Source organism: Muscardinus avellanarius (genome assembly GCF_963383645.1).
Source record: "Muscardinus avellanarius genome assembly, chromosome: 2".
Classification (NCBI taxonomy): domain Eukaryota; kingdom Metazoa; phylum Chordata; class Mammalia; order Rodentia; family Gliridae; genus Muscardinus; species Muscardinus avellanarius.
The window spans coordinates 20,094,916-20,107,829 of record NC_137787.1 but is presented as its reverse complement, the minus strand read 5'-3'; the positions used below and the strand labels follow the sequence as shown (position 1 = coordinate 20,107,829).

The 12,914-nt window shown below is 41.0% G+C and overlaps 1 protein-coding gene across 1 annotated transcript in view; it reads right to left on the bottom strand.

The window, feature by feature from the left end:
* The window catches only part of NHEJ1 (non-homologous end joining factor 1), a gene marked incomplete at both ends in the record, with an annotated part of 102,616 nt that extends 92,158 nt beyond the window's left edge, over positions 1 to 10,458 (bottom strand). The window contains 2 exons of the mRNA XM_080720023.1: positions 9,317 to 9,529; positions 10,282 to 10,458. Coding sequence (XP_080576149.1) covers positions 9,317 to 9,529; positions 10,282 to 10,458 — 390 coding nt within the window. The remainder of the gene's footprint in view (positions 1 to 9,316; positions 9,530 to 10,281) is intronic.
* Between the last annotated feature and the right edge of the window lie 2,456 nt (positions 10,459 to 12,914).

Sequence of the window (12,914 nt, the reverse complement as noted above, 5' to 3'; positions counted from 1 at the left end):
AAGGATGCAAACAGAGCCATACTGCAGTGCAGCTAGGTTGATGCTCTATAGCATATTCAATGCACCTGTACAAGGTGTCCATTAGCTGTCAAAAGAAAATAACCATGGAAACCACCAAGATGTCCATCAACAGATGAATGGATTACAAAACTATGGGATATGTACACAATGGAATTTTACTCAGCCATAAAGAAAATCACAATTACATCATTTATATGGAAATGGAGGACATTATGCCAAGTAAGATTAGTCACACAAAAAGGAGAAATCGGATGCTTTCCCTAATATGCAAAAGCTAGGGAGAAATGGGCAACAGAAGGAACTCTCGATGAAGAAGGAGATCCTACAGAGGAGCAAATAAGGCGACCTAACTGAGGGCATGGGAGGGGGAAGAGGGGAACTCTGTAAAGCACATGATTACTTCAACATATCAAAGTCAGTCACTAAGCCAAGCATGGGTAGGAGCGATGGAGAGGGAATGGGGTGGGGATCGGGTAAGGGCTAACTGGGTGATATGTGCATGTATGTCTCCACAGGTCTTTCATCCCATTAAGATGTATGACTACAATGCACCAATAAAAAAAAAGAAAAGAGAATAACCAAAATCAATCACCTATTTGTAGCTAAGGAATGTTATCACAGTTCCTTTCCTTTCCCCCAAGGAGATGGATTAAATGAGATACTACAAAGAAATGTCCTAGGTCAGGGGTCGGGAAGCTTTCTCCAGAATGGGCCAGAGAGCCAATATTTTCAGCTCTGTGGCCCATATGGCCCCTGCCACAACTACTCCGCTGTGCTGTTGTGGCACACAAAAGCAGCCACAGACAATATGTAAACAAATGAGGTGGCTGTGTTCCAATATAACTATACAAAAATAGGCAGCAAGCCAGATTTGGCCAGCTAGCCAGAGTATGCCAATCCAGTGCTGGATCTGAGAAGGAGCCCTTTGGGGAAGGGGCAGAGTGCTGGCTTAGCATGAATAGGTGGGTTCAATCCCCAGAAATGAAAGGTCAAAATTAAATGAATAAATAAAAAGGAGCATTCTAGACAAGATACCCTCACAGAGGCTAGAAATAAGGAAAAGTCGTCAAGGTGTCCAAAAAATGTGTAAGCCAGATTCACCTGGATTAGAATCAGAAGTCTAGACTTTTCAGACTTGAGTTTTCATTTTCCCATTAATTTTCCAGGTAAAAGCACTAAACCCCTATTTGTGTTGTGGCTCAAATTATGAGAGAAAGACTTTTTTCCACATTTCTCTAAAGATCGATGAGAAGGGAAAAGACTGGATGGAGGGGGCAGGGCAGAGAGATGCGGGGGTGGGGGTGTTGGTGGTAGCAGCTTTTGTGCCATTTCTTGTACTAGGACCCAAGAAATGCAGGGGTGCTGGACAGGGTGAAAGTCAAAAGTGAAGGTGAACTGTAAACACCCATCACTTCTTTCTGTCACACAACACATCCCAACCTGGTACTGTCTCCAGGTCCAGGTCCTCAGGGCGGACTTGAGCCTCCAGGAAGTACTACTCAGAATATGGCAGTAGTACAGCTAGCTTTGGGAAGATTTATCTGTTCTAGATTCAACTCTTTCCTGGGAATTATTTTGCTAAGTTTGGCCCTGGTTAAAGTAGATCAGGAAGAAAAAAAAACAGACAAACACTTATATAAAAGCCAGACAAGGTTTGGCAGGCTGAATTAAAAATACTTATCATTGCTTAAGAAGCCACACCATCCATTTGGTGGCACCACTCAAATAACAGAAACTCCTGAAGTTAATAACCAGCCTACCTCAGGGGGTTTGGAGGACACTTTAATAGCAATTAGTGGTGCTAAATATAACAATGTGAAACATGATAAGTTTTAATCAATGTCATGTCTAATTAAATATGATGCCACCAGCACCCAACACAGTGGTGCACACCTATAATCCCAGTACCTGGGAGGCTGAAACAGGAGCACCACAGGTTTAAAGCCATCCTCAGCATTTTAGTGAGACTTTGTTTGCAAATAAGAGATAAAATCTGTCCAGGGGTGTAGCTCGGAGGTAGAATGCCCCTGGGTTTAATACCCAACACCACACACACACACACACACACAAACACACACACACACACACACACACACACACACACACACACACACACACAAAATATGGTAACACCATACCAGAAAACTGAATTGGCCTATCAGACTTCAGGTCTATATAGCAAAAAAAAAAAAAAGGTTTTATCAGTAGATATTTCATCTCACCAATAATTTCACCAAAGCAGCAGAGTGATACAAGCCTGTAATTCCAGCCACTCAGAGGTTGAGGCCAGAGGATTTTGAGTTCAAGGTCAGCCTGGACAACTCAGTGAGACCCTGTCTCAAAATAAAATAAAAAGGTTGGAGATGTGGCTCAAAGGTAGAGTCCTTGCCTAGCATATACAAGGCCCCGTGTTTAATCCCGGGCACTGTAAAATAATGAGGAGGAGGAGGAGGAGTTCATAAGGATGTTTTGTACCATTCTGAATTATTTTTATTATTATTTATTGAGGTAATTACTTTCAAAGTTGAATGAACACTAAAATAATTCCTCTTAAGTCAGAGAGCCTTGCTCTATTTTCAGACTTAGATGAATACTGGATAGAAATCTTTTTAAAAAAACTAGGACTTGAACCTAGGGGCATTCTGTCTCCGAGCTACACCCCCAAGCCCCCTTTTTTATTAGTATTTTTTGTGGTACTGGGGATGAAACCCAGGGGCCTTCTACCTCCAGGCTTCACCTCCAGACCTATTTTATATTTTATTTGGAAACAGGGTCTAAGATGCTGTGAGCCTTACTAAGCTGCTGAAGCTGGCTTTGAACTTGTGATCTTCCTGTCTCAGCTTCCCAAGTACTGGGATTAGAAGCATGTAGCACCATGCCTGGCTTTATTAGTATTTAGTTTGAAACAGGGTCTCACTAAGTTACTAAAGGTTCACTAAGTTTTTGAGGCTGGTCTGAAACCTGCGATCCTCCTGACTCAGCCTCCCAAGTACTGGGACTATAGGCATATACATGTTCTGCTTATAAATCTTGAAACTATGTGTAAATGGTTATAAGAAAGACCAGTTAAAATGTATAAATAGGTTAAAAAAATCCACAGAGGCTCCAGGGGGAAATGTGACATGCCTTAGGAGGTCAGGCACACTCCCCTTCATTTACAGACAGCAAGAGAAGAAGAGTTACAGTTCACAAGTCAATTCAATACCTACTGGAAACCTGCCCTCCAAGAGCTAAGTTGAGGAGGCCAAGAAGTATGGTACACACAGAAGCAGAAATTGCCAATCTTTCCCAGAGGAAACGATCGTCCATAATTTTCCTAAAAGTTTTCCAATTTCCCATAGAAATGTTGACAAGTCCTAGCCAGGAAAGAGAGGACAGCCATCGACCCTGGATGAATGATAGCAGGTGATCCAGTGAAGCCAGTAATAGACTGGGGCTGGGTGCTGAGTCTCACTGCTTGCTGAGGCTGTTCTTGAAACCTCCTGTCTCAGCCTCCCAAGTACTGAGATGACGGCATGTCCTACCACACCCGGCCCCCGTCGTTTTCAAAGAGAAAAACTATAGAGTTGGAATACTGGTTCTCCCAGGTCCACTCTAACCCTAAAGTTACATAATGTTATGCATGTTCTCTCATTTAATCCCCATAAATTCATAAAGAGATTGTAATTGCAGTCTACATTTTATAGGTGAAAAAGAAAAGTCAGTACTGATCCAAGGCAATAACTCTGAAAGTGGTAGGACTGAATACAAGTTCAAGCCTTCCAGTTTCAAAGCCTGTGCTCTTTCTACCACTAAAAAACCTCGAGATGTGATTTGTAGGCTCATAAAGTGGACAAAGGGGTAGCAAATTTGAAAGTCAAAATATGGAATATCAAGAACTGTATTAGATACCAGAAAGAACAGAAAATAGAAAGAAGGAAGAGATGAAAAGAAGTTTGCCACAAGTGAAGATGGGCTCAGAGTTACAAAACAGAGACCCAGTACCCCGGCATGGTAGTGCACACTTGTGACCCCCATACAATGGAGGCTGAGACAGGAGATCACGTTCAAGGAACACCTCAACAAGTACCAAGATCTCATCAACCTAGTGAGACCCTGTTTCAGAATAAAAATAAAAAATAAGGCTAGGGGTTTAGCTCAGAGGTGGAATGCCCCTGGGATCAATCCCCAGTACTTAAAAAAAAAAACCCACAGCTTCATATATTCCATAATATCCTGCAGAGACTCAAGCATTAAATTATTAGTGTGCATACATTATGTGGTAGAGGCTGTAGGGAAACAGGTACTCTCCTACTCTCCTGTATGGCTGGTAGGAGTTAAAATCTAGAAGATAATTTGGCATTAGGTTAACAAGACTAAAGATACAACTAGCCGGGCGTGGTGGCGCACGCTTGTAATCCCCGCGCTTGGGAGGCGGAGACAGGAGGATCGCGCTGGTTCAGAGCCAGCCGCGCTGGCTTAAGAGACTCTGTTTCCACATAAAAAATGTTAAAAAATAGGTCTGGGAGTGTAGTCCGTGGGAGTGTATACCGGAGGTAGAAGGGCTTCCAGGAACCCCAGTACCACCAAAAAAAAAAAAAAAAAAGATACAACTATTCTTCACTCTCTGCCAGGAATTTACTTACATGTTGAAACATAGAAAAAGTAAATACAAGGCTATTCACTGTATAAAACAAAAGACTGGAAACAATAAGTATCTATTAATAGCAGATCAATTAGTGGCTATAACCACTAAGTAAAATGTAATGTTGGTATTAAAAATATTAACGGAGGTCTTCTAAGTATATTGATATAAATAATCCCTAAATTCTATAATTCAATAGAAATGGCAAAATACTAAGCAGTATATACAGCATGATATCATCTGTAAAACTACATTTATATGCAAATATGTGCTTGATTGTATATATACAAAACTCACACTATATCCAGCTTTAAGAAATTCTCAGGAAGGCAGGATGCGGTGGTGCACAACTATAATCCTGGTACTTGGGAGGCTGAGACAGGAAGATCAAAGGTTTGAGGACAGCCTCAGCAAGTCGTGAGACTCTCGCCAACCTACTAGAGACTCTCAAAAGAAAAATAAAGTAGGGCTGGGGGTGTAGCTTGGAGGTAGAGGGCCCCCAGGTTAGATCCCCAGGAGCGCACACACATACAAACAAACATTAAAAAAAAATCACAGGAAACTAATAGCAGTAGTTGCTTTACGGAAGAAAGAAAGGAAAATGAGAAGAAAAGAAAGAAGGAAAAGAAGAAGGAAAATGAGGGACTGGAGGAGAGGCAGAGAGGAGTTGTTCTGTTTTGTTTTCTTTACTATATACCTTTAAATGCTGTTTGAAATGTTTGCCTTTGGCATGAATTACCCATTCAAAAAAAAAAAAAGAAAACTATCACAAGAATGAGTAACAAACAAAAATTAAAACCGCATGACCTCACAGACACACAAGCGTGAAATAGTATCCACCTACATCCTTGCCAGTGTCCGCAGGCTGTAACTTTTTCCTACAAAGCTCCCTCAGGTTCGGGGGTTTCCCTGGGAGGACATTCTTCTTTTAATGATAAGTGTTCCATCGTAACTTAAAATACAGCTGTCAATCAGTTGTTCAAAGCTAACTTCTCCCCATGACGAATCAAGATTCACTCTCCCCTAGACAGTTATACGTTTCTCTTTTCTTTCTTTTCCCTTTTTTTCTTTTTCTTTTCTTTTTCTTTCTTTTTTTTCTTTTTTTTTTTTTTTGGTGCGTGCGTGCGTGCGTGTGTGTGTGTGTGTGTTTGTGTGTTTTACGGAGATTGAGCCCAAAGGCATCCTACCTCCAAGCTACACCTCCAGTTCTTTAAAAAAAAGAAAAAAAGAAAAAAAAAAAAAACAGGGTCTCATTAAGTTGCTAAATTGCTGCGGCTGGCCTTAAATGTGTGATTCTCCTGTATCAGCCTCCCAAGGACTGGGATTATAGGCATATGCCACCGCTCTGGCTAACACTTTTGTAGCTCCTTAATCAGAAGAATGTGCTGGCTGCTAGCATAGCTAGGCTTTCTTTATATACTTATTTAATTATAACAACAAACTTTATTCTTTTGTGTGTGGGGGGGGAGTTTTGGGGATCAAACACATGCTTGGCAAGCACTCTGCCACTGAGTTACACTCCCAACCCACTTCGTGTGTGTGTGTGTGGTACTGGGGATTGAACCCAGGGGCATTCTACCTCCGAGCTATACCCCTCATCTCTATTTTTAATTCTTTATTTTGAAATAAGGTCTCACTGAGTGAAGAGAGCCTAAGTAGCTGAGGCTGTCCAGCTGAGGCTGGAACTGCGATCCTCCTGTCTCTCTCTGCCTCCCAAATGCTGGAATTACAAGTGTGTGCCACCACGCCCAGGTTCCCACTATTTTTTTTTTTTTTTTTTTTTTTTTGCAGGTCTAGGAATGGAACTCAGGGGCATTCTAGTAGCGGAGGGTCTCACTAAGTAGCTGAAGCTGTCCATGAACTGTGATCCCCTGGTCTCAGCCTCCTGAATGCTGGGATTATAAGCATGCACCACCACACCCGGCATCCCACTACTTTCTTTTAAAGAGGGAACTACTGGAGGTCCTCAGCCTCCAAGGAGAGCTGCCTCCCCAGTTACACTATTCTGAATTTGTAGAGGCCTGGGGGGGGGGGGATGAGCTATTCCTTGGGATTCCCAACTACCCAAATGGTTGGGTCTCAGAGCACACATTACTAGGGAAACAGTGCCCCCTGGTGTCACTTTGAAATGTTATGTGGATTTTGAATGAAATGTATACATTTTTTATCAAAAGCTAGATGGAAGATTTCACAAGAAATTTAATTAAAATCAGTGAATGTAAATGACTACAATATGACAGGCACTGGGTATGGGCCTTAGAAATTCAGACATAAAGTGGTTCTCCTCAACTCTTAAACTCTCAAGTTTAGCTTTATTAGATTCCAGATAAGCCAAGTGTGGTGTCGAACACTGTAATCCCAGTATTTAGGAGGCTGAGACAGGAGGATCGCAGGTTTTCAGCCAGCCTCAGCTATTTAGTAAGGCCCTCCACAACTTAGTGAGACTCTGTTTCAAAATAAAGAATAAAAATAGTTCTGGGGTTGTAGCTCAGAGGTAGAATACCCCTGGGTTCAATCCCCAGTAACAATTTCTCAAAAAGTCCTTTGTTCGTCCATAATCATTTACTAAAACCAAAGCATCACATGACTTATGGGGTTAAAGATAGAACCTAGAAAATTATGCTCACTTTCTTCAGACCCCTCTTTTGAGAAACCTTTATCCTAGACCTCCCACAGACAGCCCTGACCTCAAAGTGTTATGGCTTAAAATATGTCCTGTTGCCAGGCATGGGGCACATGCCTGTAATCCAGTGCTTAGGAGTCTGAGACAGGAGGCCTGCAGGTTCATAATCAGCCTCTGCAACTTAGTGAGATCACGTTTCAAAAAAGAAATAAATGAAATCAAGGGGGGGGGGATGTAGCTCAGAGGTAGAATGCCCCTGCATTCAATCTCTAGCACCACAAAATAAACTTATAAATAAATAATAAAATAATTCTTCTCTGTTATTCCTGAAAACAGGCTATCAATGCCCGCTCTTAATTTCTACTAAAAGCTCTTGGAACACCAAAGCTCTAAAAGAGTAGAAGGCACGGTCTCCTGCTCCCTGAAAGTGGGCTTTCAGACTAGACTCATCTGGAGTGATGCCAGCTCACTCATTTATAAGCTGTATGACGTCAGTCAAGTTACCTTCAGTCTCAGTTTCCTGCTCTGAAAAATAGACACGATACATGGCTTACAAGGACAGTTACAAGGATTACAAGATAAGACAGTGTTCAGAAAGGAGCTTTACACTGGCGCTACTACATTCTATTATCAGAGTGCACCTGATAAAGTGCAAATCGGACCATGTTAAACTATTTTAAGTTTTTCAATGAATTTCTATTACATCTGGGATAAAATCTAAATTCACTGGAATCACTGAAGACCTGTCCACTGTGTACGTCTTTCTCTCTCCTTCTTCCTCTTCCTCCCTTCCTCCTTCACTCCCTCTTTCTCTCCCTCCCTCCTCTTTCTTGTTGTTTTGAGATTAGGATTGAGATTGGAATTGGGATTTAACTCAAGGGAATGCTACCTCTGAGCTATACCCCCAGGCTTTTTTAATTTGTATTTTGAAACAGTCCCACTAAATTGTTGAGGCTAGCCTTGAACCTATGATCCTCCTGTCTCAGCCTCCCAAGTACTGGGATTACAGGTGTGCACCACCATACCCAGCTTGTGCACCTCATTTTCTATGCCTTTCTATCTATAATGCAGTCATAAAGTTAATAGATTGACCAACACATACCCCGACCTCTGTTGCCTAGGATTATTTTTCTCTTTATTTTCTTCCAACTAGTCCCTATTCATCATAAAAAAAATCGGCTCAGAAACTCTTCAAAGAGGTTTTCTCTGATCCTCAGCCCATTCTGGGCCTGCTCCAGTGAAGGAACTTATCACACTTTATCATAATTTCAAGTCTTCTGTCTCTTCACTAAATTATAAACTCTAGGCTATATTATTACAGGTTGAGATACCTAACAATTAACACATGGGTGATGCTTTGCAAATGTTTAATAAATTAGTTGGGTGAAGTCATTCAAGAAAGTATGCAGATCCAGCCAGGCATGGTAGCACATGCCTGTAATCCCAGTATTTGGGAGGCTGAGACAGGAGGATCACAAGTTCAAGGCTAGCCTCAGCAACTTAGTGAGACCATCAGCAACATAGAGACCATGTTTCCAAATAAAAAACAAAATGGGGCTTGGGATGTACCTCAGAGGCAGAATGGCCCTGGTTCCATCCCCACCACCAAAAAAAAAAACAAAAACAAAAAGGAGCAGGCCCAAACTTTGCTCCCTTTGCAAGGAAGGAATACTTTATGAAACCAGTTTGGTCAAGGAGAGGTTTTTTGTTTTGTTTTGTTTGTGTGTGTGAGTCTGGGGATGGAATCCAGGGGCATTTGACCTCTGAGCTACACCTCCTGCCCTATTTTTTCTTTATTTTGAAACCGGGTCTCACTGAGTGGCACAGGGCCTCACTAAGTAGCTGAGGCTGTCTGCAAACCGCGATCCTCCAGTCTCAAATCCTCCCAAATGCTGGGATGACAAGCGTGCGCCACCACGCCCGGCTAGGGAGAGCTTTCTGATTGGAGAAAAATTTTAAACAAGGTTGACAAAAATACAAAGGCACTAAAAGCTACGTCTCAAGTGAAGGTGCAGCCCCACCTCCCTCCATATCTGACTTGCACTTACCAGAGAAGGACTAGCTGGGATGCAGTGGAAATTCCAATAGAAGGGGAGGCCAGAGAGCTCGCTCCGCACCCGCAAAACCAGTGCCCCTGCCACACGATCACAGGAGAAGGTAGCTCCGCTAGGAAGAGCAGTGTCCTTCAATAACGGGCAAAGCAGATTATCCAAATGACACAGAAAAGCTGCTGGGGGAGCAGTCAGGCGCTTGTTCAGCTCCTACAGAGACAAAAACTGAACAGAGTAAGGGTGCTAAGAGGAAAGTGGCTCCTTCAAGCAACAGCCAAGGAAAGCCCTGGTTAACATGAAGACAATGGACAAGAGCAGAAGAGAAGGAAAAGCAAAAACACCAGGAGAAGAAAGAAGAAAACAGAAAGAGAGTCAGAGATCAGCTGGCCCTGCCTCACAGGTCTGCCTTGGTCAAGATCAGTTTACAGAAGTCAAGTACAGATGTGATAATATGGAACATAGATTCCGTTAGGCATTATCATGTAATCATGTATAAACATTCACTTTCCCTCCCCCCCACACACATACACACACACACACACACACACACACACACACACACACACACAGAGAGAGAGAGAAAGATCCCAGGACTTGAAGTGTAGGATGTGACAAGTTGAGTATTCCTTATCTGAAATACTTGGAACTAGATGCATTTCAAATTTCAGAGATTTTTTTTAATTCTAGAATATATGTATAAACTTTATTGATTAAGCAAGCCCAATTCCGAAATTCAGAATCTGAAATACTCCAAATGCATTTTTGCCAGATTTAAGAATTTTGTCAGATTTCAGATTTTTAGATGAGAGATGTTCAACCTGTAATTGAACTTGTCTCAACCTGACTCACTCTTCCTTGCCAACCCACCTGCAGTCAAGCCAATTGATATTCATGTTCCCTGAACTTTACTAAGAAAGAAACATATCCCTACTACCCACAGTGGTTCTTCTCTTTACACTTACCTTGGCTCGCTGGCTGACCACGCTAGTGTCCACCTGTTCGTGCCACACTTGTTGAAGATCCGAAACCAGTAAGGCATAGCCCTGCTTGGTGATATAAGCCTTGGCCAAGAGGGAGTCCTCAGCAAGCTGTAGCCACGCCCATGGCTGCATCAACAGACCTTGCTCCAGTTCCTCCATCTAAAGAAAAAGCCTGATTTAGCAAAATACGCTCAGGGTAATGTAGGCCTGAAAAGGCACTGCTCAGACAACTCTACACCAACCAGAATCCTGTGCAAATCCTCCCTGACAAAATAGAAGGCATACGTTTGCTTCCCCCCTTCATATGACCAGTTGAACATCACCCTTTGCTCACTCCAAATCTACATAGAATATGTTCAACAATAAGTTCCTAGAAAGTAGAAAATGTCACTTTCTAGCTGGGCATTGGTGCCCAATGCCTATAATCCCAGTGCCTGGGAGGCTGAGACTGGAGGATCACAGATTCAAGACCTGCACACAGTAACTTAGTGAGACTGTTTCAAAATAAAAACTAACTAGCCGGGCATGGTGGCACACGCTTGTAATCCCTGTGCTTGGGAGGCTGAGACAGGAGGATTGCACAGGTTCAAAGCCAGCCTCAGCTACTTAGTGAGGCCCTCAGAAACTTAGTGAGACTCTGCTTCCATATAAAGTATAAAATAGGTCTGGGAGTATAGCCCAGAGGTAGAGAAGTCCCAAGACAATCAGAAACTGAAGGAATTTATGTCTTCAAAACCAGCGCTAGAGAAAATACTCAAAAAGATTAACTACAAAGAAGAAATAGGTAATACACACCAGAAACAGAGAAACAAGATTTCCCATCCAGCAGACAACTAAGATTGGTTATCTTTGGAGATTCATTATTTATTTTAGTCTTTTACCTATTTCTAAATTGTATTGTTTGCTTTTATTGTTGCCAATTTTTAGGATTTCTATTTGGAATATTAACATACCTCCAGATAGAGCATTTGGAAATATTTTATCCCATTCTATCAGTAACTTTCAACTCTGTTTACATTGTCTTTGGATATACAATTTTTTAGGAAGTTTGTTTATTCTTTTGTTGCCTGTGCCTTTGAAATCATATCCAAGAAATCACTGCCAATTTCAATGTTGTGAAGTTTTATTACTCAGGTTTTCTTCTAAAAGTTTATAGTCTTAAGATTTACATTTAGGTCTTTTACCTATTTTGAGTTAATATTTGCATATGGTATTAGGTAAGGGTCCAATTTTATTCTTTTTCATGTAATTATTATTTTTCAACAATATTTAGTGAAAAGATTATTATTTCCTTCACCAAATGTTCTTGGAAACCTTGTCAAAAATAACTTGACCATATATGGAAGAATTTATTTCTAGGCTTTTTATTTTATTCCACTGGTTTATATATCTGCCTTTACAGCAGTACTATACTGCTTCAATTATTATAGCTTTATAAGGTTTGAAATCAGAAAATGTACATCTTCTAGCTTTATTCTCTTTCGAGATTGTTTTGGGTATTTAGAGTTCATATTTCATGTTAGGATAGATTTTTTCTGAAAAATAAATAAATACATGTATGATAGTTTTACCTTAAAAAAAAAGAAAAATATATCCTCTGGTAAGAAAGAAAGCAAAAAGAAATATTGAAATGTTATCTCTAAGTCATCAAAAGCTTGATATCAGACAAATGAATCTGTTATGTGAGATTATCATTGTTAATTTCAGATAAATTGCTATAATATTAGATGTCAACCACTAAGCCAAGCATGGGAAGGAGAGATGGGGGAGGGAATGGGGTGAGGATTGGGTAGGGGCTAACTGGTTGATGTGTGCATGTATGTCTACACAAGTTTTTTATCCCATTATGATGTATGAATACAGTGCACCAATAAAAAATTTAAAAAAATAAACAACAACAACAAAGCTCTAGAGATGCTTGAGAATAAAAAACCAAAAAATCCCTAAAATGAGCTTATTTTGTTTTGAATCCTGGAAGTTGAACCCAGAGGTATTTTACCTCTTAGCTATATCCCCTGCCTGTTTTTTTTTTGTTTGTTTGTTTGTTTGTTGGGTTTGTTGATTTTTTTTTTTTTTGCAGTACTGGGGATGGAACCTAGGAGCATTCTACCTCTGAGTGACAACCCCAGCCCTATTTTTTCTTCATTTTGAAACAGGGTCTCACTGAATTGCAAAGGGCCTAAGTAGCTGAGGCTATCCCTGAACCGTTATCCTCCCGTCTCAGCTTCCCAAATGCTGGGATTACAAATGTGTGCCACCATGCCCGGCAGAGACAATTTTTATTTAACATACCCTATATCCCCACCCCAAGGCTCAACTTGCAATGAAATCATACCCTCTGCCAGCTTGAAATTCCTGGAAACGAAGTTTTCCACCTCAATAGCTAATATAGTAGCCTTAACCAAGTAGATATTCAGTAACTGTGGCAGCTTGACAGGGTTTATTTTTCCTGTAGATAAAAAATTTAAAAAGTGATGTAATTTCCTTCATAATTCCAGCCCATAAATAGAAAATAAAGAGAAGTGCCAGGAGGTGAAAACTTGGAATACTTTTTTATTTTAAAAAAGATGAAATTCCTTAAGACTGATTGATATACTCACTTCCAACTCAGTCTA